Below are 27,625 nucleotides of genomic sequence, written 5' to 3'. Positions count from 1 at the left end.
TGACGACTTCAAATGTTAAGTCCCATTGTACTAAGAGCCATTTGAACCATCTTTCGGAGTACTCCTGCGTGGTGTGAGATACTTACCAGATAGGATTAACGGAGTACATTTTGTACTATCGAGAAGAACGGGAGTGTGTCTCGGACATAATACAGAATTTGAGGTGGACATCATTAAAACAAAGAATTATTGTGAAGGTGGTTCGATGAACGCTCTGCAAGGACTTAGAGTGATTTGCAGAGTATCCATGTACATGTGGATGTAGATGTAGAACAAGACATCGCGTCTCCACGTTTTTCCACACATCAAGGAAATAACGAGACTAAAACACATACACTATGTGATCAAAAGTGTACGGACACCTAGTTGAAAATGATCTTCATGTTCGTGGCTACCTCCATCAGTATTGCTGGTATTAAATATGGTGTTGGCCCAGCCTTAGCATTGAGGACAGCTTCCACTCTCGCAGGCATACGTTCAGTCGGGTGCTGGAAGGTTTCTTGGGGAATGGCAGCCCATTCTTCACGGAGTGCTGCACTGCGGAGAGGTGTCGACGTCGGTCGGTGAGGCCTGGTACAGAGTCGGTGTTCCAACGCATCCCAAAGGTGTTTTAAAGGATTCAGGTCAGGACTCTGTGCAGGCCAGTCCATTACAGGGATATTATTGTCGTGTAATGACTCCGCCACAGGCCGTTCATTATGAACAGGTGCTCGATCGTGTTGAAAGGCGATTGCCATCCCCGGTTTGCTGTTCAACAGTGGGAAACAAGAAGGCGCTTAAAACATCAATGTAGGCCAGTGCTGTGATAGTGCCAAGCGAAACATCAAGGGGCGCAAGCCCTCTCCATATATATAAAAAAAACACCGTAACACCACCTCCTCATAATTTTACTGTTGGCATTACACACGCTGGCAGGTGACTTTAATCGGGCATTCGCCATACCCACCCACACTCTGCCATCGAATCGCCACAATGTGCACCGTGATTCGTCACTTTTGTGTGCTACCTCGAGTGTGACAAATAAAAAATATCAAATTAGTTTCATCTTCTGTACATGCACAGTATCATGTTGTGAAAATATGACCTGTCTTAGCAACTAGCTTGCAGTTCATTTGTAAATGGTACCAGCAAATAATGAAACATATCTAACTCCCCAGCTGGACAGAATCTGGCACGATACCTCCCGGGAGGATACCCAACAACTCTGTCAATCAATGCCAAGCCGAATAACTGTTTGTAAAAGGACCGGAGGTGGACCAACGCTTTTCTGACTTGCACAATTTGTGAAGCTCTTTCTGTTGAATAAATCAACCATTTTTTCTGAAACTGTAATCATTTGTTCGTCTGTACGTGTACATCACATCTACTGATTTCCGTCCCATTCGGATAACTCCTTCGTCGTGCGCCATTGCATTTTTTATTGTCCCTAACAACAACAAGCGTGAATCACGTGTTTTTCATGGGTCTCGTGAAGATATTACCTAGGTAGAGCCGTTGGAGGAATCTAAGAGACAACTAATAATACTGCTTTCAAATTTGTTTTCTCGTGTAGAGATTCCTATTTGACTGAGATAATTGTATAAGATAACAGCCTTAGAACTTGCTAATCCACAGGTCTTCTATGACTTCTAATGTGGTAGTTTCTGTTTTCACTTCTACTGCAACGGCTTTCTACACGTTGTAGTTATGATAAAGGTGTGAATGTTTCAACATTAGGCACACCGACTCATTTAACGATCTCATCGTATGACAGATCGTGCTCAAATTGAAATGATTCCTGTTATTTCTTGAGGAGCTGAATATTCTGGCTTTTTTCGTTGCCAGAGTTCAGTGTATACTATTGCATAATGTTACTTTAACCTGAATGTTTGTGGTACTTGAACGTGACGTCGACGAGATGGCTCGATTAATTTTGTGAAGTCAAGGTGCACAAATCACCCGGAAATTACAGTGCCGGGTATTTTTTTTTTTAAAGACCTGCTTTCAAAACTCCATATTTATTGATAAAAACGTACTAAAAACGTGGGATGAATTGCTCTTTAATTTTTAGCAATGCTATCACTAATTCTCTATGTGTCCACCAGCGGCAGCACGAACAACATCTAAACGATAGCTGAATTGGTCACGAACTTAGCACAGTGTATCTGGTTTTGCAGAAGTTATGGCGGCTGTTATTCTGTTTTTGACTTCTTCTATTTCGGAATGTAAAGGGGAGATGAACAGACTTTGCTTCACATATCCCCACAAGAAAAAATTCAATGACGTCATGCCTTGCGATCTAGGAGACCAATTATGCAGGGCAGTGTCTCAGGGACCCGTGTGCCCTTTCCACCGTTGAGGCAGTATGTCATTGAGAAACTGACGCATGTTGTTGTGCCAGTGTGGTAAAGCTCGATCCTGCTGGAAAATGACATCATCGAAGCGCTCCTGGAGTTATGGAAAAAGCCAATGCTACAGCATTTGATTATAGCTCAACGCTGGATAAGGTGCGCGGCCCCCGGGGTACAGCCCTGCATTCCAGGTATCGAAGATGGCCAGACATGACCCATACGATCCTTTCATTTGGGGATATGTGAGGGAAAGTGCGTTCATCTCCCTTTACCTCGTGATTTACAAGGAATGAAGAACAGAATAACAGCCACGATAACTTCTGTAAAAGCAGGCACAATGTGTAAGGCTTATGACGAATTTAGCTGTCGACTAGAAGTTTTTCGTGCTGCTGAAGGTGGACACAGAGCCGTCACAATAGCATAGCTAAAACTGAAAGCTTTTGTGAGTATTTCGCCGTTCATCCCGAGTTTGTAATGTTGGAATACGTGAGGCAATACTGACCCTACGACTTATCTTAGAAAATAGATTAAGGAAAGGCAAACCTACGTTTCTAGCATTTGAAGACTTAGAGAAAGCTTTTGACAATGTCGACTGGAATACTCTCTTTCAAATTCTGAAGGTGGCAGGGGTAAAATACAGGGAACGAAAGGCTATTTACAACTTGTAGAGAAACCAGATGGCAGTTATAAGAGTCGAGGGGCATGAAGGTAAGCAGTGGTTCGGAAGGGAATGAAACAGAGTTGCAGCCTATCCACGATGTTATTCAGTCTGTATATTGAGCAAGCAGTAAAGGAAACAAAAGAAAAATTCAGAGTAGGAATTAAAATCCATGTAGAAGAAATAAAGACTTTGAGGTTCGCCAATGACATTGTAATTCTGTCAGAGACAGCAAAGGGCCTGGAGGAGCAGCTGATATAAGATGAACATCAAGAGAATCAAAACGAGGATAATGGAATGTAGTCGAATTAAGTCGGGTGATGCTGAGGGAATTAGATTAGGAAATGAGACATTTAAAGTAGTAAATGAGTTTTGCTATTTGGGGAGCAAAATAACTGATGATGGTCGAAGTAGAAAGGATATAAAATGTAGACTAGCAATTGCAAGGAAAGAGTTTCTGAAGAAGAGAAATTTGTTAACATCGAGTATAGATTTAAGAGTCAAGAAGTCTTTTCTGGAAGTATTTGTATGTAGTGTAGTCATGTATGGAAGTGAAACGTGGACGATAAATATTTTGGACAAGAAGAGAATAGAAGCTTTCGAAATGTGGTGCTACAGAAGAATGCTGAAGATTAGATAGGTAGATCACATAAGTAATGAGGAGGTATTGACTAGAAGTGGAGAGAAGAGAAATATGTGGAACTACCTGACTAGAAGAAGGGATCGGTTGGTAGGGCATATTCTGAGGCATCAAGGAATCACCAATTTAGTATTGGAGGGCAGCGTGGAGGGTAAAAATCGTAGAGGGAGAGCAAGAGATGAATACACTTAACAGATTCAGAAGGATGTAGGTTGCAGTAGGTACTGGGCGATGAAGAAGCTTGCACAGGGTGGAGTAGCATGGAGAGCTGCATCAGACCAGTCTATGGACTGAAGACCACCACAACAACAACAACAACAACAACAACCCGTGTTTGTAATATGTTTTTGTCAATTAATATGAAGTTTAGAACCAGGTCATAATTTTTTAAACACCTTGTTTTTTGTTCACAGGACATGATCTTCTTTTTGTTTTGTCACTTCTGAAATGCACAAACCGTTGACATGAATTTTCAGCAGGTCAGATACACATCGAGATTCCTGATATATGTCATCAGTCGTATCGCCTTTTTAATTTTCACCACAGAGGATAGTCCCTGATGTAATATCACATTTCCTGTCATCCTGACTCTCCTTCTTGTCGGTGTTTTACGTATGTTCCACTCTTCACTGATTCTGTTGATAACATCCTCATTCCTTATCTAACCAGCCCATCCAATTTTCAACATTCTTCTGTAGCATCACATCTCAGACACTCCGATTTTCTTCTTTTCCGATTTTACCACAGTCCGTGATTCACTTCCATACAATGCTGTGCTCCAAACGTACATTCTCAGAAATTTCTTCCAGAAATTAATGTCTATGTTTGGCACCTGGGCCGCACGGTGTAGCCGTGTTGTCTCGGGCGCTTTACCACGGTTCGCAAGGCTCCCCCCGTCGGAAGTTCGAGTCCTCTCTTGGGCATGGGTGTGTGTGTTGTCCTTAGTTTACGTTTGATTAAGAAGTGTGTAAGCCTAGGGACCGGTGACCTCAGCAGTTATGGTCCCATAGTACTTGCAACATATTTCCAATTTGGCACCAGGAGACTTCTCTTGGTCAGGGATGCACTTTTTGCCAGTGCTAGTCTGCTTTTTATGTACTCCTCGCTCCGTCTCCCATGGTTTATTTTTCTGACTAGGAGGCAAAATTGCTTAAGTTCAGCTACTTCGTGATCACTTATTTTGATATTAAGCTTCCTGCTGTTCTAATTTCTGATACATCTCATTAGCTTTGTCTTTTCCGGTTTGCTCTCAATCCATATTCTGTTCTGTTTAGACTGTTCATTCCACCCTACAGATCCTGTAATTCTTCTTCACAGTCATGGAGGATAGAAATTTCGTCTGCGAATCTTATCATTGATATCCTTTCAAGCTGAATTTTAATCCCAATCTTGAACATTTCTTTTATTTCCATCATTGCTTATTTGATGTATAGATTGAACAATAAGGGTCAAAGACTGCATCCCCGTTCTCGGTCCTCCAGTCTTATTATTCCCTCTTGGTTCGTGAACATATTGTATTCCACACGTTTTTACCTACAGCTTACTGCTGTTCTTCTCAGAATTTCGAACTTCTTGGACCATTTTGCGTTGTCGAATGCTTTCTATAAGTCGACGAGTCCTATGAGCGTGTCTTGACTTTTCTTCAGTCTTGCTACCATTATCAAGCATAACATGAGAACTGCCTCTCTGGTGCCTTTAACTTTCCTAAGGCCAAATTGATCGTCCTCTAACAGAGTCTCCATTTTCTTGGCCATTCTTCTGTATCTTATTCCTCCCAGCAGCTTGGATGCATGAGCTGTTAAGCTGACTGTGTGTCAGTTTCTGTTTTCGCACTTATCTGCCTTTCCTGTCTTCGGAATTGTGTGGATGATATTTTTCCGAAAGTCTCGCAGAATCTACACACCAGCTTGAATAGTCGTCTGGGTACCACTTCCTCCAATGATTTTACAAACTCCGATGGAATGTTGTCTATATCCCTTAGGCTTTATTTAATCTCAAGTCTTCCTGAGCTCTTTTCTGACTCTAACACCGGATCCCCTAGGTCATCCATATCAACTTCAGTTTCTTCTTCTAACACGTCATGAGACAAGTCCTCCACTTCATACAGGCCTTCAATGTACTCCCCCCACCTATCTGCTCTCTCTTCTGCAGCTAACTGTGGAATTCACATTGCACTCTTAATGTTACAACCCTTGCTTTGAATGCCAGTGAATGCCAGTGTTTTTTCTGTATACTGATTCAGTCCTCATATCGTGATATTAAGAATTTTCGAGACCTTTAAAAACTGAAGCTGGCATCAAGCCGAAGGGTGGTAAAAAAACACACTGCTTTAGACGTGCTAACACCCAAGGCGGCTTTGCTCTCACCCGGCCCAGTCCAGTCCAGATGATAGATAGACTCCAGTGGAAGACTCTGCAGGAGAGACGCTCAGTAGCTCGGTACGGGCTTTTGTTAAAGTTTCGAGAACATACCTTCACCGAAGAGTCAAGCAGTATATTGCTCCCTCCTACGTATATCTCGCGAAGAGACCATGAGGATAAAATCAGAGAGATTAGAGCCCACACAGAAGCATACCGTCACTCCTTCTTTCCACGAACAATACGAAACTGGAATAGAAGGGAGGGTACCCTCCGCGACACACCGTCAGGTGGCTTGCGGAGTATGGATGTAGATGTAGATGTAGATTATTAGTTACAACAGGGACTTACAGTTTAATGACAAATCCAATCCGTTGTGCACCTTGGCATTTTATTCGTATAAATACGTGGAGCAGTTAATAACCACTTTAAGTGCCAGAGGCTATCTTACGACCAGCTGGGATGTAAGCCCTAAACCTTTGCGATCGTAATAGCTAATAAATTTCACAATTTTTAAAGAAATCGAAGCCTTTCACTTCGTCGCCCAACTTTACAGTTCTGCGTGAAAGATTGGAAAAAAAATGTTTCCTCAGATTACTCTTTTCTATCTTCATCTATATTAATAATTTATTCTAATCGTAGCAAGACAATAACGCCCTAAATCTTCTCACTGATGTAAATCAAATCTCTGGAAAACCAGATGGTTAAAGTTCTGCTGCTAGAAACAACGTAAGCTAAAGACAGTCTCCCTTCCTAAATATCAATTTAATTTAAAGCTCACCAGCGTTGTAAAGAATCCGTTGCCAGCGATGTAGAAGGCGTAGTATGCCGTTAAGAGTCTGGCTAAAATGGTTCCAATGGCTCTGAGCACTACGGGACTTAACATCTGTGGTCATCAGTCCCCTAGAACTTAGAGCTACTTAAACCTAACTAACCTAAGGACATCACACACATCCATGCCCGAGGCACGATTCGAACTTGCGACCGTAGCGGTCACGCGGTTCCAGACTGATGCGCCTAGAACCGCACGGCCACACCGGCCGGCGTTAAGACTCTGTTCTGTTGATGGTGCGAATGGAGCGTTCTACTACCTGTCGAATCTCTGGAACAGTTCGGAAGCGAATGCCACGAAGCCAAAACTGAAACGCCAGTCCAACAAATGGCGTCATTACAGGTCGCCCCGAAAGTCGAAAGTGCGTCAGAGCCGGTGAAAGTTATGGTGATTCTCGTGTACGACTGTGATGGTGTTATCCTAAGGCAATAACGTTCATCCACGGAAGACCGTCAATGCACAGTATTACTTTCGGTTTTGGAGCATCACCTGCGACCAGCTTTGCGAAAGAAGCGGCGACACTTAACTCCGCACCCACTCATCATTTTGCACGACAATGCCCGGGCGTATACAGCGCAAGCTGTGGCTGCTCTGTTCGGTCGATGGGACTGGAAAGTACTGTACCATCCACCATACTCCGCGGACTTACGTCCGTCTGACTTTGATTTGATTACGAAGATGAAGGAACTACTTCGTGGCATTCGCTTCAGAAGTGTTCCAGACGTTTGACAAGTAGCAGACAGCTCCATTGCCCGCATCTCAAGGTCGTACGGTAGCGTTCTCGCTTCCCACGCCCGGGTTCCCGGGTTCGATTCCCGGCGGGGTCAGGGATTTTCTCTGCCTCGTGATGGCTGGGTGTTATGTGATGTCCTTAGGTTTAAGGAGTTCTAAGTTCTAGGGGACTGATGACCATAGATGTAAAGTCCCATAGTGCTCAGAGCCACAGCTCCATTCGCACCATCAACAGAACAGGCTTTGCTAACAGTATATTACGTCTTCCACATCGCTGTCAACGGGTTCTACACAACACTGGTGACTACTTTGAATGACAGTAACAGGTGCAAACATGTAACTCTTTTTTATCGGTTGTGAATAAATAGTTGCCGCTATTTAAGTTCCAACCCTCGTGCATAACCGATTTGTCAGGTGGGATCAGCAGCAATGTAAGATCATTCGCTGACGATGCTATTGTCTATCGGAAAGCGTCGTCGTTGGTCGATCACAATGCAGAAAGGCTTCGACAGCATTTCCACTTGGCGTAATGAATGACTGCTCTCTTTAAATGTTGAAACTGGGAAAAAATTACCGATAGTTCCGGATCACAAGATTAGAGGCGAACTTCTTCAGCACCCCAGATCAGTATTTGGGGGTAATATTAAGAATCTATAAGAAATGAAACGTTCGCTTACAATCAGTGTCGGGAAAGAGAACAAAAGTGGATTTGTTGGAAGGGTTCTGGGAAAACGTAACGCATCTGTAACTGAAATCACATATAAGCCGCCAGAGTACTGTTTCAGTGTTTGGGAGCTCTTATCAAGAGACATCGAACGCGCTGAGAGACGTGCTGCCATCATCGTAACAGGTCGCTATAGCCCATACGAAAGTGTAACAAAGACGCTTGGGAAAATGGAAACCCTTGAAAGCTAGACGATGCAGTCATCGCAAAACGGTGTTGTGTAAATTTAAAGAATTTGTATTCGAAAAACACTATGCGACGATTATACCACCACGACCTTATATCTCGCGTGGTGATCATGAAAGTAAGATAAGAAAAAATAGGGTGCGTATAGAGACATATTGACAGTTGCTTTTTCCTCGCTCAGCACGTGAAGGGAACACGACAGAAAACTGATATAGTATTAGTGTGCTGTACCCTCCCCAATCCACTGTACATTGTCTTGCAGGGTATGTGTGTATAAGTAGATTTTTTTGATCATTTTATATCATACGATTTGCTATCAAATGTACAGTTCGGTTTAAGAAGTCGTTTAAAAACTGAACATTGCTATATTCTCTCTTCCCTGTGAGGTACTGGATGGGATAAACAAAAGCTTTCGAACGCTTGGCGTATTTTTTGATTTAAGTAAGGCATTTGATTGTGTTGATCACAAAATATTGCTCCTGAAGTTGGACTATTACGGAATATGGGGAGCAACTCATAATTGGTTCACCTTTTATCTTAGCAACAGGCAGCAAACGGTTATTATTCCCAATGTTGATAATGGCTGTGATGTGGGATCTGAGTGGTGTATTGTCAAGTGGGGGGTGAGGTGGGGGGGGGGGGTGCCCCAGGGATCAATGTTGGGGCCACTCGATTCCGTATTTATATAAATGATATGCCCTCTAGTATTACGGGTAACTCTAAAATATTTCTGTTTGCTGATGAGACTAGCTTGGTAGTAAAGGATGATGTGTGCAACAATAGCTCGGTTTCAAATAGTGCAGTACATGACCTCAGTTCATGGCCTGTAGAAAATAAACTAACATTAAATCACAGTAAGACTCAGTTTTTACAGTTTCTGACACACAATTGAACAAAACCTGACGTTTTAATTTCACAGATCGGGAATATGATTAGTGAAACTGAACAGTTCAAATTTCTAGGTGTTCAGATAGATAGTAAGCTGTCGTCGAAAGCCCACGTTCAGGATCCTGTTCAAAGATTTAATACTGCCATTTTTACTATTCGAACGGTATCATAAGTGAGTGATACTTCGACACGAAAATTAGTCTACTTTGCTTATTTTCATTCGCTTTTTTTGGGTTAAATCTTCCCATTTTACAAGGATATTTTTGGCTCATAAACGGGCCATTCGGGCAATAAGTGGTGTGAGTTCACGAACCTCATGTCGACCTCTGTTCACGAGTCTGGGTATTTTGACATTGGCCTCTCAATATGTATATTCCTTATTGTCGTTTCTTGTTACCAATATTCTTTTATTCCCAAGAATAAGCAGCTTTCAGTCGGTTAATACTCGGCAGAAATCAAACCTACATTTGGATCGGACTTCCTTAACTCTTGTGCTAAAAGGTGTGCAGTATACTGCTGCTTCCATTTTCAATAAGCTGACATTCTACTTCAAAAATCTTAGCAGTAATCCACGCGCTTTCAAATCGGTTCAAATGGTTCAAATGGCTCTGAGCACTATGGGACTTAACATCTGTGGTCATCAGTCCCCTAGAACTTAGAACTACTTAAACCTAACTAACCTAAGGACATCACCCACATCCATGACCGAGGCAGGATTCGAACCTGCGACCGTAGCAGTCGCGCGGTTCCGGCCTGCGCGGCTAGAACCGCTAGACCACCGCGGCCGGCGCTTTCAAATCGAAACTGAAGAGTTTCCTCATGAGCGCCTCCTTCTATTGTGTCGAGGAGTTTCTTTAAAAATTAAGCTGATTCTTATTGTATTGCTGATAGCGTTTCTATAACTTATGGACTGACTTTTTTCAGGTTCATGAACGTTTATTTGTATCTGTTATTACTTTTATGTTGTAATTTCATGTACTGACACGCCTCATGACCTTGGAGATTTGCTCCTCGATTTGGTCCTACGGAACTTGACGTGTAAATAAAAATAAATACAACACGTCGAGAAAAAAATAAATGTATCTAAAATTTTCCGTATTTCTAGGCTCGCTCTTCAACACTGAACCGAACAGATCTTTGGAAGATTTTCTGCTACACTTTCACGTCTACCTGTTCTAAAGCAAGGCAACTGTCACCATTAAAAGAGGAAAAAATAAAAGAAATATAACGTACCCTTACTAGTTTATAGACTTATAAAAGTAGTTTAATGGATGAGAAGCATTAGTCTACGCCTACATCGGACGACGCCGGAAAGCAAAGAAACACCAGGACTACAGTGAAGTGTCTACAGTGGAAGAAGAAGCGTGGCCTCGCAACCAACGACGACACCCGATTACGGACCGACGAACTGAAGCACCCAACATGTCTGCTTCCAGTCTGTATCGGCACACGATGACGGCGGTGACGGCGAAAACTGACTACCTCTAGCTCGTACACAGTTACACATTAACATTTCTTTATTAATAATACCAGTATTAGTGGGAAAATGTTATTAAAGTAAGATCTTTTTGCTCACTGAGGTATTATGACAGAACGTTTTTCTTCTAACTCATGCATACAATGAAATTAAATTGACCAGCAGAGACGGTTCGAGAACTTTTTTGCCCTACAAGCTACGTATAATTTGGTGTCCACCCCAACCCACGCCACCGCTAGAAATAAGTCGACTTTTCTTGGGCTCTGGGTAAATATATCTAACTCATATAAAAAATTTTCCATTTCATTCTAGCAGGGTGATACAGCAACAGGTTTAGATATTTCAGAATAAAAACTGTCTTGATTGCGAAGCTATTTGCATTTAACATCAATAACGTATATTCAGATTGTGTAAAAGCAGCTGTATATGTAACACATTCCCAATAAAGACATGTAAAATAAAAAAGGGAATCAAAAGTAACTAGATAAGGAATCCATACGCCCATCCAGTTACTTTAGTACCCATTTTCCATTTTACATTGCTTCATGACAGATGGATTACATAACCAAATATTTTTAAAAAATCTGATGATGCCCCAAAAGGGTGAAATGCGTTATTGATATTAAATAACTTCGCAACCACGACTGTTTTTATTCTGAAATCTAAGTCACGTAATCGAAGAGTGGGTTGTTATTTATTTTATAAAAGTACTAATAAAATGTGAATTTTATTCCAGTATTCAATGCTAAGAGAAGTAGCAATTCATTTCCATTTAAGAAAATATCTGAGATTTTTAAAAGCTCTTAGACAAAAATATGTTTGTGTTACATATGTAGAACGGATCATAATTAATAGTGAAAACTGACGCTGTGAAAGTGTACAAGAAAAAAAGCAGAAACGTTCCAGTACACATGGGTCCACTAACAAGAAGTTTGCGAGATAAATGCGAAAGTGTAGTTACAGGCCGCCACTAGCTTCAATAAGTATTATTGTCCTTAATGCAACTGAAATGCAAATTTTTCGATTAAGTTAGATCTAATTCGACTAACATTTCACCCAAGGCCTACCTTACCCTGTGCAACGTTGGAGAATATGGTAAATGTTTGGTGGGGCACAGGCTCACTTTGTTGCTCATTAAGACATCTGACGTCCCAATACGACCTTCGACGTTGTACACACTAGTATACAAAGCCAAGCGCTTTCTGTATCTAGACACTGTCTGTAGACAATCGAGGGTTTCTGTTTACAGGCAACTGAGAGACATTTCTTTTCTATACACACGTTTTTGCAACAAAATCACAGAACATTTGACTAACTTTCGAAATGGGAAACAATGGGCAATTCGTAGATAAAGTTGCGCAACATTTCGTAGTGTCGACGTGTTGGTAGACATGACCTCCAGTTACTCTCTTTGTGTCAGGGAAAACGCTTCATTGGTTTTTTCTGATACTTTTGTTTTTCATTTTAATCATCACGTATCAAGATGTGGCCTACAGAGAAAGTGTTGAACTAGATTGAAGATTTTCACGCGGCTTTATGTTGTGAAAAGTTAATAATTCCGAATGTAAAAATCGCAACAAGAAGATGTTTGTTATCAAGGAGTTACCCAACAAAAAGTTAAGTATCAGTAAACGATGTTGGAAAAAAATATTCTGTCTTCTACTTTCAAAGTCAAAAATAAATTACTGCCGAAACGAGGCCCCTCAGAAAACAGTTCACGTTTCCACTAAGGCTTATTCTTTCTTCGACTTCTTTCACGACCCATTATTCTTATTGCACGAGGTGCAGCTACGTGTCCACAGACAGTCCCTCTACAACGTCTATAGAAAATCGCTCGGTTTGTACACAAGTGTGTATCTACCTTAAGATGACTATGTCAAACATAGCTTGTACCTCGGCCTGCAGGATCATCTGCCCTCAGTCCTATGGATTATTCTGTTTGAAGTTATGTCAAAAGAGAAGAGTACAGCATTCCCAATGATGCGGCTGGAACAGCGGGTTTTCCGGTGGAGTCAAGTTTTACGAAATGTTCCGGGTATGTATCAAATAATGTGCTGAAGCAGTAATGAATTTCTTTCTAAGGCAGGCTTTGGGCGAAATTTGCTCACAGTTAGATAGTGACTTAATACTTCATGACCAAATTAATTAAAATATTGCGTAATAATGTAAAAATTGGTTTCTCACTTTTGGAATGGATACTGAGTAAGGCCATGTTTCTAAAATCGATTGTTGTTTGTAGTTTCATAATTATTTTAAGTGGGAAGTGTATGTCCCTCTGAATTCGAGGAGGAATAAATGGTTCCTTAAATTTATTGTTCCTTGTGTCCAGTGGGAAACACGAGTCCCACTTAAAATAATTTTTTACTAGGGATTAGAGTGAATAAAGAAAAAAAAGTAAGAACCATTACTACGTGAAACAAATTTATTTATTCACGGCTGAACATTTTTATCAATTTATTCAAAACATGGCTGAATACATCGTGGTACTTTGCAGTAGTTATGTATGAAATTAGTCCTTATCTCTTGCTACCGTGTGCTGCATTGTCTGTGTCGCTTCCTTGTGCTCCTTATTGTAAAATGTTTTACGACTGCAAATAAGCACGCATCATTATCTGTACTAAATGATACATATCTGCAGTAAAATGGAAGTATAATAAGCCGGCCATATTCAGTTATCTATGTAGTTACTGGTTCATTTTTGTAGTTTCTTGCTAGTTTAAGTGCTCACTACGCACAAGCTGTTGTTATCGACGCTTGTATCGACCTTCGTATCGTACAGGCTTTCGTTTTCTTTCGTTAGTGTAGCTCAGTGTTGGTTAGACCGTCAATGGAAGAGTACCTCGAGTTGATGCTGCTAATAAGCTGAGTACATCATTCGTTTGTTATATATTTCTACAAGCTTCACACAAGCGCGATTTCAGCAATGGACAGGAACTGTGATTGCTGTGCACAGATGCAAGCTAGGTTGATGACCCTCCGCACACAGCTCCAGATGGTGTTGGCTTCCGTCACACAGCTTGAGGCTGCTGCCAAGGGCAGCACTGTGGAGGGTAGAACGAGCCCGTCCCAGGTGTCTCCCGAACGGTCCACTGCTGTGACCGCCCCGGGTACTGCCTGCACTGACGTTGACCCCTCACCTGTGGTCGTGTGGACGTTCCAAAGGCTGGCAGGCAGCGAAGGACTTTCCGAGGGGCCGATCGTAGGGACTCCCCAGTTCGTTTGACGAACAGGTTGCGCACATTATCTGTGGCTGAAGAAGTCTCTGAGCCATATGTAGTCGTCCATCCTGTGCCAGAGGAATCTTCTCGGCCCGCAAGGTCTGGGCATTCACAGAGGGTGGGTTTGCTGGTAGTTGGGAGCTCCAACGTTAGACGCGTAACGGGGCCCCTTAGGAACATGGCTGCCAAGGAGAGGAAGGAAGCCAGTGTGCACTCCGTGTGCATACCGGGGGGAGTCATTCCGGATGTGGAAAGGGTGCGATCTAGCATTGAATGTATAAACTGTTCGGAACCAACAGACTCACTGTGTGACGCCTAATGCGCGAGATATCGCTAAATTGTTTCAGTAGTGCATTGTGTGCCTTGTGCCTCTCGTAAGTTTATGTAAATTTTTTCCTGTCTGTTACAGATAAGCTTAGTAAAGGTATTTAGTGTCTTTTTTACACTGTTTGCTAGAAATATACACATCTGTGCACGTTATTGACAAAACACTTTAAATTCGTTTAGTTATTTTGCCTTATAGCCAGTGTATATAGAATGTTTCTATTTGTGCCATTTCTTCATTTTTGTGTCTAAAGTTTTACGTTTATTTATTTTTCATTCGCTGCTGTGATCTTTTTCTTTAATTCTCTCGGTTTGATAAGAAACGGAAAACTACACAAACTCCTTATTTATTTTTCATGATGAACACTTGCCCTCCCCTTCTCTTTATATTTCTCACAGTCAAAAGCTGCCTTAGAAAAGCAATATGAAAACAAATTTGCTCACATTTTCCTTTATTTTTAGAGTTCCACTCTATGAAATTGTTTGCTATTGCAACGTCCAAAAGCAAATAACAAAACACACGATGCCATTATTTGACTGACGTACTGCCAATACCACATCTTTCTCTTCGCTGCTAGCACCTACCTACAGTTCCAATCACAGCTGTGTACTCTGTTGTGGATGCACTGTGGAATATAGCTGAGATTGTACTATTTGTATTCTTTGTTGTGACGGATCGTATATCCTTCAGATGAGGAACAGCTTACAAAACTGTAACATCTACATGTACATCTACGTCATTACTCCGATATTCACAATAAAGTACCTGGCAGAGGGTTCAATGAACCACATTAAAGCTGTCTCTCTACCGTTCCACCCTCAAAAGCCGCGCGGGAAAAACGAGCACTTACATTTTTCTGTGCAAACACTGATTTCTCTTATTTTATCGCGATAATCATTTATCATCACGGAAGTGAGTGCCAATAGAATGTTTTCGCAATCAGAGCAGAAAACTTGTGATTGAAATTTCATGAGAAGACCCCATTGCAACGTAAAACGCCATTGTTTTGATGATTGCCATTCCAATTCACGTATCATATCTGTAGCACTATCTCCACTATTTCTGCCATAATACAAAAAGAGCTTCCCTTCTTTGAATTTTTACGATGTGATCCGTCAGTCGTACCTGATGCGATTCCCACACCGCACAGCAATACTGCAGAATAGGGCGTACAAGCGTGGTGTAAGCAGTATCTTTAGTAGACCTGTTGCACCTTCTAGGTGTTCTGTCAATGAATCACAGGCTTTGGAGTGATCGTTCCAATTTAGGTTATTTGTAATTGTAATCCCTAAGTATTTAGTTGAATTTAGAGCCTTAAGATTTGAGTAACTGCTCGCGTAATCGAAATTTAGCGGATTTCTTTAAGTACTGATGTGAATAACTTCACACTTTACTTTATTCAGGGTCTGTTGCCAGTTTTCGCACCATACAGATATCTATCTAAATATTTTGCAATTCTTTTGGACTTCTGGTGACTTTACAAGACGGTAAATGATACCATTTGCAAACAATCTAAGTGGGATACTCTGATTGTCTCCTATGTCGTTAATATAGATCAGGAACAATAGAGGGCCTATAACACTTCCTTGGGGAACGCTAGATATTACTTCTGTTTTACTCGATGACTTTCCGCCTATTAGTACGAACTGTGACCTTTCCGACAGGAAATCACGAATCCAGTCGCACAACTGCGGCGATATTCCATAGGCACACATTTTGGTTAATAAGACGCTTATGAGGAACGGTGTCGAAAGCCTTCTGGAAATCTAAAAATATGGAATCAATTTGACATCCCCTGTTGATAGCACTCATTACTTCATGAGTATAAGGAACTACTTGTGTCTTGCAAGAACGATATTTTCTGAATCCGTGCTGACTATGTGTCAATAAATCGTTTTCTTCGAGGTACTTCATTATGTCAAAATACAGTATATGTTCAAAACTCTACTTCAAATTGACGTTCGCGATATGGGCCTGTAATTCAACAGATTACTTTTACTTCTCTTTTTGAATACTGGTGTGGCCTGAGCAATTTTCCAGTCTTTAGGTACGGATCTTTCTGTGAACGAGCGGTTGTATATAATTGCTAAATATGGAGCTATTTTGTCACCATACTATGAGGGAAACCTGACTGGTATACAATCTGGACCGGAAGCCTTGCTTTCATTGAGTGATTTAAGCTGCTTTGCGACACCGAAGCTACCTATTTCTATGTTTTTCATCTTGGCAGTTGTTCTTGATTGGAATTCACGAATATTTACTTCGTCTTCTTTGGTGGGGCAGTTTCGGAAAATCGTGTCTAATAACTCTGCTTTAGTGGCACTGTCATCAGTGACTTCACCTTTGTCATCGCACAGTGAATGTATTGATTGCGCCTTGCCACTGGTGTGCTTTATGTAAGACCAGAATCTCTTTAGGTTTTCTGCCATATTTCGAGACAGAGTTTCGTTGTGGAAATTATTGAAAGCATCTCGCATTGAAGTACGCACTATATTTCGAACATCTGCAAAACTTTGCCAGTACGGGGATTTTGGGTTCTTTTAAATCTGACATGCTTTTTCACTGCTTCTCCAACAGCGATCTGACCTGTTTTGTGTACCATGGGCGATCAGTACCATCACTTATTAATTTGTGTGTTATGTATCTCTCAATTGCTGTCGATACTATCTCTTTGGATCATTCCACAACGTACATGATCAGATCTGAAGGACTGCAGTCTGTCTCTTAAAAAGGCGTTAAGAGCATATTTATCAGCTTTTTTAAATAGATATACTTTGCGTTTTTTTTATTGTTGTGGGTGTTCCGGAATTCAGCCTAGCAGCAAGTGCCTTGTGGTCGCTAATCTCGGTATCCGTCACAATACACCACATTTGTCCAGGATTAGTTGTTGGTAAGGGGTCAAGTATGCTTTCGCAGCCATTTCCGATTCGAGTGGGCTCATGAACTAATGGTTCAAAATAATTTTCTGACAAAGCATTCAGTACAATTTAGGATGACGTTTTATGCCTGCCGCCAGCTTTAAACGTATACTTTTTCCAGCACATCGTGGGTAGATTGAAGTCTCCACCGACTATTATTGTATTAGTTGGGGACCTATTTGAAACGAAACTCAAGTTACATTCGAACTGTTCAGGAACTTTATCTTCTGAGTCGGGGGTCGGTAAAACGGTCCAATGTTTCCGATTGTCAAGTATGGCCTCTACCCGTACTATTTCCCAGAAACTGTCTACTTCAATTTCACCAAAAGGTAAAGCGGTTAATACTCCACCGCCAACTGTATTTAACTTATCCTTCCTGAACACTGTTTGGTCGTTTGAAAACAATTTCGGCTCAACTTATTTCCGGCTATAGCCAGGTTTCCGTACCTGTAACAAAATGAGCTTCAGTGCTTTCTATTAGGGCTTGGCGCTCTGTTTCTTCCCCAACACAGCTACGACAATTTACAACTACAATACCGATCGTTTCTACAACCACCTTCCTGTGTTTTACTTGCCTCAGCTGGACTCCCTTTCTGTGGTTTCCTGGGACCCTCTAACCTACAACACCGCCCAATACCTCCCCCACAGCCCCCGCAACTCGTGCAGCGTCTTCCTGTGTGTTGTGAACCCTGACCTATTAAGTGGAGCCCGGAAACCCACCGCTCTATGGCGCAAGTCGAGGAATCTCCAGCCTACACTGTCACAGAACCGCCTGAGCCTTTGATTCAGACCCTCCACTCGGCTCTGCACCAAAGAACCACAGTCGGCTCTATCGACGATGCTGCAGATGGTGAGCTCCGCCTTAATTCCGCATGCAAGACTGGCAGTCTTTACCATTTCCGCTAGCCGCACGAAACCAGAGAGAATCTCCTCCGATCCAAAGCGACACGTGTCATTGCTACCGACATTACCCACCACCTGCATTTGGCGGCGCTCTGTATTCTTTATGGCATCCGGAAGGGACTGCTTACACCACGCTTGTTCGCCCCATTCTGCAGTATTGCTGTGCGGTGTGGGAATCGCATCAAGTGCAACTGACGGATCTCATCGAGAAAGTTCAAAGAAGGGCAGTCTGATTTTTATTATCGCGAAATATGGGGGAGAGTGCGACAGACATGATACGTGAATTGGAGTGGCAATCATCAAAACAAGGCGTTTTTCGTTGTGATGGGATCTTCTCATGAAATTTCAATCGCTAGTTTTCTCCTCTGATTGCGAAAATATTCTGTTGGCACTCGGCTACGTAGTGAGAATGATCATCACGATAAAGTAACAGAAATCAGACTTGAAAGTCTCTTCGCGTTTGCTGCCAGATCCTAAAATCAACTTGACTCGATATTTCGACGATCCAACTGGTCGCCATCTTCAGGAAATGCTGCTTCTGCTGATGAGTCAAACTGAGAACTGACGCCAGGCTGCAAATCAAAGTCCTATATATATGCCACCGTTCAGTACACGGCGCATGCGCCGTCCATCGCGGTTTCTGCCTTCCTAGACAGGGAGGTGGCGCCGCCCTTGGTGAAACACTGCTGGCAACGATATATGGCAATCAAGGGCGCACCGAAGAGCGTTCAGTTTTGATGCGAGATAATACAGGATTCCACGTCTTGCTAAGAGGAAACCCATTGTCTCTGCTGATTAAATTATCAGCCAACCTTGTTTCAATCGCCTCTTTATAGACACTGTTCCAAAAATCGGAAATATTGGCACCCACAACAGTTTCCGCAAATTTCATATTGTGTCCCTCATGTTGACAGTGTTCTGCTACCGCCGATTTTTCCGGCTGTTGTAGCCTCGATGTTCCAAACACCTGTCATGCACTGTGCGAATAGAACGGCCAATGTAAGCTTTCCCACATTGACACGGAATTTTGTACACCCCGGGTTTCCTAAGCCTCAAACCATCCTTCACAGAGCCGAACAGAGCCCTAATCTTAGAAGGTGGACGGAACACACTCTTAATGTTAAAATTCCTTAAAATTCGTCCAGTCTTAAACGATAAGCTTCCAGCATAAGCAAGAAAGGCCACAGATCTATGTTCCTTTTTGTACACCTCCGGAGATGGTCCAAACTCCATAGCCCGACGAATCTGCTTCTCGGTGTATCCATTTTCCTTAAAAACAGTCATCAAATGTTCAAGCTCTTGGGTTAAGCTGTCTGCGTCGGATGGGTTACATAACCAAATATTTTTACAAAATCTGTTCATGCCCCAAAAGGGTGAAATTCGTTATTGATATTAAATAACTTCGCAACCACGACTGTTTTTATTCTGAAATCTAGGTCACGTAATCGAAGAGTAGGTTGTTATTTATTTTAAAAAAGCTCTAATAAAATGTGAATTTTATTCCAGTGTTCAATGCTGAGAGAAGTAGCACTTCATTTCCATTTAGGAAAATACCTGAGATTTTTAAAAGCTCTTAGACTAAAATATGTTTGTGTTACATATGTAGGACGGATCACAATTAATAGTGAAAACTGACGCTGTGAAAATGTACAAGAAAAAAGGCAGAAACGTTCCAGTAAACATGGGTACACTAACAAGACGTTTGCAAGATAATTGCGAAAGTGTAGTTACATGCCGCCACTAGCTTCAATAAGTATTATTGTCCTTAATGCAACTGAAATGCAAATTTTTCGATAAGTTAGATCTAATTCGACTAACATTTCACCCAAGGCCTACCTTACTCTGTGCAACGTTGGAGAATATGGTAAATGTTTGGTGGGGCACAGACTCACTTTGTTGCTTATTAAGACATCTGACGTCCTAATACGACGTTAGACGTTGTACACACTAGTATACAAAGCCAAGCGCTTTCTGTATCTAGACACTATCTGTAGACAATCGAGCGATTCTGTATACAGGCAACTAACAGACATTTCTTTTCTATACACACGTTTTTGCAACAAAATCACAGAACATTTGACTAACGTTCGAAATGGGAAACAATGGGCAATTCGTAGATAAAGTTACACAACCCTTCGTAGTGTCGACGTGTTGGTAAACATGACCTCCAGTTACTCTATTTGTGTCAGGGAAAACGCTTCATCGGTTTTTTCTATTACTTTTGTTTTTCATTTTAATCATCACGTATCAAGATGTGGCGTACAGAGAAAGTGTTGAACCAGATTGAAGATTTGCAAGCGGCTTTATGTTGTGAAAAGTTAGTAATTTCAAATGTAAAAATCGCAACAAGAAGATGTTTGTTATCAAGGAGTTAGCCAACAAAAAGTTAAGTATCAGTAAACGATGTTGGAAAAAAATATTCTGTCTTCTACTTTCAAAGTCAAAAATAAATTACTGCCGAAACGAGGTCCCTCAGCAAACAGTTCACGTTTCCACTAACGATTATTCTTTCGTCGACTTCTTTCACGACCCATTATTCTCATTGCACGAGGTGCAGCTACGTGTCCACAGACAGTCCCTCTACAACGTCTATAGAAAATCGCTCGATTTTGTACACAAGTGTGAATTTGACCATAAGATGACTATGTCAAACATAGCTTGTACCTCGGCCTGCAGGATCATCTGCCCTCAGTCCTATGGATTTTTCTGTTTGAAGTTATGTCAAAAGATAAGAGTACAGCACTCCCAATGATGCGGCTGGAACAGCGGGTTTTCCGGTGGAGTCAAGTTTTACGAAATGTTCCGGGTATGTTTTAAAGATTTCTTAACACACCGCAGAGATGAGTGGCAGTAGCGCTTGCAAACTGAGGGAGACACGTGGAACATAATTTGTATCAAATAATGTGCTGAAGCAGTATTGAATTTCTTTCTAAGGCAGGCTTTGGGCGAAATTTGCTCCCAGTTAGATAGTGACTTAATACTTCACGACCAAATTAATTAAAATATTGCGTATTAATGTAAAAATTGGTTTCCTATTTTTGTAATGGATACTGAGTAAGGCCATGTTTCTATAATCAATTGTTGTTTGTAGTTTCATAATTATTTTAAGTGGGAAGTGTATGTCCCTCTGAATTCGAGGAGGAATAAATAGTTCCTTACATTTATTGTTCCTTGTGTCCAGTGGGAAACACGAGTCCCACTTAAAATAATTTTTTACTAGGGATTAGAGTCAATAAAGAAAAAAAAGTAAGAACCATTACTACGGGAAATAAATTTATTTATTCACGGCTGAACATTTTTATCAATTTATTCAAAACATGGCTGAATACATCGTGGTACTTTGCAATAATTATGTATGAAATTAGTCCTCATCTCTTGTTACCATGTGCTGCATTGTCTGTATCGCTTCCTTGTGCTCCTTGCTGTAAAATGTTTAACGACTGCAAATAAGCCCGCATGATTATCTGTACGGGATGATATGTATCAGCAGTAAAATAAGTCGGTCATATTCAGTTATCTGTGTAGTTACTGGTTCGTTTTTCTAGTTTCTAGCTTGTTTAAGTGCTCACTATGCACACCCTTTAATAACAGTGTAGCGTAGAGTACTGCTGTTGTTATCGACTCTTGTATCGACCTTCGTATCGTACAGGCTTTCGTTTTCTTTCGTTAGTGTAGCTCAGTGTTGGTTAGACCGTCAATGGAAGAGTACCTCGAGTTGATGCTGCTAATAAGCTGAGTACATCATTCGTTTGTTATATATTTCTACAAGCTTCACACAAGCGCGATTTCAGCAATGGACAGGAACTGTGATTGCTGTGTACAGATGCAAGCTAGGTTGATGACCCTCCGCTCACAGCTCCAGATGGTGTTGGCTTCCGTCACACAGCTTGAGGCTGCTGCCAAGGGCAGCACTGTGGAGGGTAGGACGAGCCCGTCCCAGGTGTCTCCCGAACGGTCCACTGCTGTGACCGACCCGGGTACTGCCTGCACTGACGTTGACGCCTCACCTGTGGTCGTGTGGACGTTCCAAAGGCTGGCAGGCAGCGAAGGACTTTCCGAGGGGCCGATCGTAGCGCCTCCCCAGTTCGTTTGACGAAAAGGTTGCGCACATTATCTGTGGCTGAAGAAGTCTCTGAGCCATATGTAGTCGTCCACCCTGTCCAGAGGAATCTTCTCGGCCCGCAAGGTCTGGGCAATCACAGAGGGTGGATTTGCTGGTAGTTGGGAGGTCCAACGTTAGACGCGTAACGGGGCCCCTTAGGAACATGGCTGCCAAGGAGAGGAAGGAAGCCAGTGTGCACTCCGTGTGCATACCGGGGGGAGTCATTCCGGATGTGGAAAGGGTGCGATCTAGCATTGAATGTATAAACTGTTCGGAACCAACAGACTCACTGTGTGACGCCTAATGCGCGAGATATCGCTAAATTGTTTCAGTAGTGCATTGTGTGCCTTGTGCCTCTCGTAAGTTTATGTAAATTTTTTCCTGTCTGTTACAGATAAGCTCAGTAAAGGTATTTAGTGTCTTTTTTACACTGTTTGCTAGAAATATACACATCTGTGCACGTTATTGACAAAACACTTTAAATTCGTTTAGTTATTTTGCCTTATAGCCAGTGTATATAGGGAGTTTCTATTTGTGCCATTTCTTCATTTCTGTGTCTAAAGTTTTACGTTTATTTATTTTTCATTCACTGCTGTAATCTTTTTTTTTCTTGTCTCCCTCGGTTTGATAAGAAACGGAAAACTGCACAAACCCCTTATTTATTTTTCATGATGAACACTTGCCCTCCCCTTCGCTTTATATTTCTCACAGTCAAAAGCTGCCTTAGAAAAGCAATATGAAAACAAATTTGCTCACATTTTCCTTTATTTTTACAGTTCCACTCTATGAAATTGTTTGCTATTGCAACGTCCAAAAGAAAATAACAAAACACACGATGCCATTATTTGACTGACGTACTGCCAATACCACATCTTTCTCTCCGCTGCTAGAACCTACCTACAGTTCCAATCACAGCTGTGTACTCTGTTGTGGATGCACTGTGGAATATAGCTGAGATTGTACTATTTGTATTCTTTGTTGTGACGGATCATATATCCTTCAGATGAGGAACAGCTTACAAAACTGTAACATCTACATGTACATCTACGTCATTACTCCGATATTCACAATAAAGTACCTGGCCGAGGGTTCAATGAACCACATTAAAGCTGTCTCTCTACCGTTCCACCCTCGAAAGCCGCGCGGGAAAAACGAGCACTTACATTTTTCTGTGCAAACACTGATTTCTCTTATTTTATCGCGATAATCATTTATCATCACGGAGGTGAGTGCCAATAGAATGTTTTCGCAATCAGAGCAGAAAACTTGCGATCGAAATTTCATGAGAGAATCCCATTGCAACGTAAAACGCCTTTGTTTTGATGATTTCCATTCCAATTCACGTATCATATCTGTAGCACTATCTCCACTATTTCGCCATAATACAAAAAGAGCTTCCCTTCTTTGAACTTTCTCGATGTGATCCGTCAGTCGCACCTGATGCGATTCCCACACCGCACAGCAATACTGCTGAATAGGGCGTACAAGCGTGGTGTAAGCAGTCTGTTTAGTAGACCTGTTGCACCTTCTAAGTGTTCTGCCAATGAATCACAGGCTTTGGAGTGATCGTTCCAATTTAGGTTATTTGTAATTGTAATCCCTAAGTATTTAGTTGAATTTACAGCCTTAAGATTTGAGTAACTTATCGCGTAATCGAAATTTAGCGGATTTCTTTAAGTACTGATGTGAATAACTTCACACTTTTCTTTATTCAGGGTCTGTTGCCAGTTTTCGCACCATACAGATATCTGTCTAAATCACTTTGCAATTCTTTTGGACATCTGGTGACTTTACAAGACGGTAAATGGTATCATTTGCAAACAATCTAATTGGGCTACTCAGATTGTCTCCTATGTCGTTAATATAGATCAGGAACAATAGAGGGCCTATAACACTTCCTTGGGGAACGCTAGATATTACTTCTGTTTTACTCGATGGCTTTTCCGCCTATTAGTACGAATTGTGACATTTCCGACAGGAAATCGCGAATCCAGTCGCACAACTGCGGCGATATTCCATAGGCACGCAGTTTGGTTAAGAAGACGCTTGTGAGGAACGGTGTTCAAAGCCTTCTGGAAATCTAAAAATATGGAATCAATTTGACATCCCCTGTTGATAGCACTCATTACTTCATGAGTATAAGGAACTACTTGTGTTTTGCAAGAACGATATTTTCTGAATCCGTGCTGACTATGTGTCAATAAATCGTTTTCTTCGTAATGTTCAAATACAGTATATGTTCCAAAACCCTACTTCAAATACACGTTAGTGATATGGGCCTGTAATTCAACAGATTACTTTTACTTCCCTTTTTGAATACTGGTGTGGCCTGAGCAATTTTCCAGTCTTTAGGTACGGATCTTTCTGTGTCCGAGCAGTCGTATATAATTGCTAAATATGGAGCTATTTTGTCACCATACTATGAGCGAAACCTGACTGGTATACAATCTGGACCGGAAGCCTTGCTTTTATTAAGTGATTTAAGCTGCTTTGCGACACCGAAGCTACCTATTTCTATGTTTCTCATCTTCGCAGTTGTTCTTGATTGGAATTCACGAATATTTACTTCGTATTCTTTGGTGAAGGAGTTTCGGAAAATCGTGTCTAATAACTCTGCTTTAGTAGCACTGTCATCAGTGCCTTCACCTTTGTCATCGCGCAGTGAAGGTATTCATTGCGTCTTGCCACTGGTGTGCTTTATGTAAAACCAGAATCTCTTTAGGTTTCTGCCATATTTCGAGACAGAGTTTCGTTGTGGAAATAATTGAAAGCATCTCGCATTGAAGTACGCACTATATTTCGAACATCTGTAAAACTTTGCCAGTAAGGGGATTTTCCGTTCTTTTTAAATTTGGCATGCTTTTTTCAGTGCTTCTCCAACAGCGATCTGACCCGTTTTGTGTACCATCACTTATTAATTTGTGTGGTATATATCTCTCAATTGCAGTCGATACTATCTCTTTGAAAACATTCCACAACTTTTCTACACTTACATGATCAGATCTGAAGCAGTGCAGACTGCTTCTTAAAAAGGCGCTAAGAGCATTTTTATCGGCTTTTTAAAATAGATATACTTTGCGTTTCTTTTTGATTGTTGTGGGTGTTCCGGTATTCAGCCTAGCAGCAAGTGCCTTGTGGTCGCTAATCTCTGTATCTGTCATGATACTCCACTTTTGTCCAGGATTAGTTGTTGGTAAGGGGTCAAGTATACTTTCGCAACCATTTACGCTTCGAGTGGGCTCATGAACTAACTGTTTCAAAATAATTTTCTGACGAAGCATTCAGTACAATTTAGGATGACGTTTTATGCCTGCCGCCAGCTTTAAACGTATAGGTTTTCCAGCACATCGAGGGTAGATTTAAGTCACCACCGACTATAATTGTATTAGTGGGGTACCTATTTGAAATGAGACTCATATTACGTTTTAACTGTTGAGGAACTTTATCTTCTGAGTCGGGGGTCGGCAAAACGGTCCAATGTTTCCGATTGTCAAGTATGGCCTCTACCCGTACTATTTCCCAGAAACTGTCTACTTCAATTTCACCAAAAGGTAAAGCGGTTAATACTCCACCGCCAACTGTATTTAACTTATCCTTTCTGAACACTGTTTGGTCGTTTGAAAAAAATTTCGGCTCAACTTATTTCCGGCTATAGCCAGGTTTCCGTACCTGTAACAAAATGAGCTTCAGTGCTTTCTATTAGGGCTTGGCGCTCTGTTTCTTCCCCAACACAGCTACGACAATGTACAACTAAATTACCCATCGTTTCTACAACCACCTTACTGTGTTTTACTTGCCTCAGCTGGACTCCCTTTCTGTGGTTTCCTGGGACCCTGTAACCTACAACACCGCCCAATACCTCCCCCACAGACCCCGCTCCTCGTGCAGCGTCTTCCTGTCTGTTGTGAACTCCTGACCTATTAAGTGGAGCCCGGAAACCCACCGCTCTATGGCGCAAGTCGAGGAATCTGCAGCCTACACTATCACAGAACCGCCCGAGCCTTTGATTCAGATCCTCGGCTCTGCACCAAGGACCCACAGTCAGCTCTATTGACGATGCTGCAGATGGTGAGCTCCGCCTTAATCCCGCATGCGAGACTGGCAGTCTTTACCATTTCCGCTAGCCGCACGAAACCAGAGAGAATCTCCTCCGATCCAAAGCGAGACGTGGCATTGGTACCGACATTACCCACCACCTGCATTTGGCGGCGCCCTGTATTCTTTATGGCATCCGGAAGGGACTGCTTACACCACGCTTGTTCGCCCCATTCTGCAGTATTGCTGTGCGGTGTGGGAATCGCATCAAGTGCAAATGACGGATCACATCGAGAAAGTTCAAAGAAGGGGAGTCTGATTTTTACTATCGCGAAATATGGGGGAGAGTGCGACAGACATGATACGTGAATTGGAGTGGCAATCATCAAAACAGGGCGTTTTTCGTTGTGATGGAATCTTCTTATGAAATTTCAATCGCTAATTTTCTCCTCTGATTGCGAAAATATTCTGTAGGCACTCGGCTACTTAGGGAGAAATGATCATCACGATAAAGTAACAGAAATCAGACTTGAAAGTCTCTTCGGGTTTGCTGCCAGATCCTAAAATCAACTTGACTCGATATTTCGACGATCCAACTGGTCGCCATCTTCAGGAAATGCTGCTTCTGCTGATGAGTCAAACTGAGAACTGACGCCAGGTTGCAAATCGACGTCCTATATAGGCCACGGTTCAGTACACGGCGCATGCGCCGTCCATCGCGGTTTCTCCCTTCCAAAACAGGGAGGTGCCTTAGTGGAACACTGCGTGCAACGATATATCGTAATCAAGGCCGCACCGAAGAACGTTCAGTTTTGATGCGAGATAATACAGGATTCCACGTCTTGCTACGACGAAACCCATTGTCTCTGTTGATTAAATTATCAGCCAATCTAATTTCAATCGCCTCTTTATAGACACTGTTCCGAAAACCGGAAATATTTTGCACTCACAACAGTTTCCGCAAATTTTATATTGTGTCCCTCATTTAGGCAGTGTTCTGCTACCGCCGATTTTTCCGGCTGTTGTAGCCTCGATGTTCTACACACCTGTCATGCACTGTGCGAATAGAACGGCCAATGTAAGCTTTCCCACATTGACACGGAATTTTGTACAACCCAGGTTTCCTAAGCCTCAAACCATCCTTCACAGAGCCGAACAGAGCCCTAATCTTAGAAGGTGGACGGAACACACTCTTAATGTTAAAATTCCTTAAAATTCGTCCAGTCTTAAACGATAAGCTTCCAGCATAAGCAAGAAAGGCCACGGATCTATGTTCCTCTTCGTACACCTCCGGAGATGG

The 27,625-nt window shown here is 41.9% G+C and overlaps 1 protein-coding gene across 3 annotated transcripts in view; it reads left to right on the top strand.

Annotated features, from left to right (window-relative positions):
- The window catches only part of LOC126335484 (L-threonine 3-dehydrogenase, mitochondrial), a 265,944-nt gene that overhangs the window by 51,744 nt on the left and 186,575 nt on the right, over positions 1-27,625 (top strand). The window contains exon 1 of one of the 3 annotated variants that reach the window (XM_049998805.1): positions 13,620-13,685. The exons of 1 other annotated variant lie outside the window; for it this stretch is intronic. In XM_049998805.1, coding sequence (XP_049854762.1) covers positions 13,652-13,685 — 34 coding nt within the window. In that variant the 5' untranslated portion in view covers positions 13,620-13,651. Of the gene's footprint in view, positions 1-13,619; positions 13,686-21,853; positions 21,920-27,625 lie in introns of those variants that run through there. One more of the 3 variants, XM_049998804.1, reaches the window with a different exon arrangement.

This window comes from Schistocerca gregaria, chromosome 2, assembly GCF_023897955.1.
Source record: "Schistocerca gregaria isolate iqSchGreg1 chromosome 2, iqSchGreg1.2, whole genome shotgun sequence".
Lineage (NCBI taxonomy): Eukaryota > Metazoa > Arthropoda > Insecta > Orthoptera > Acrididae > Schistocerca > Schistocerca gregaria.
Note: the sequence above shows the minus strand (reverse complement) of the source record. Positions and strands in the feature narration are given on the sequence as shown.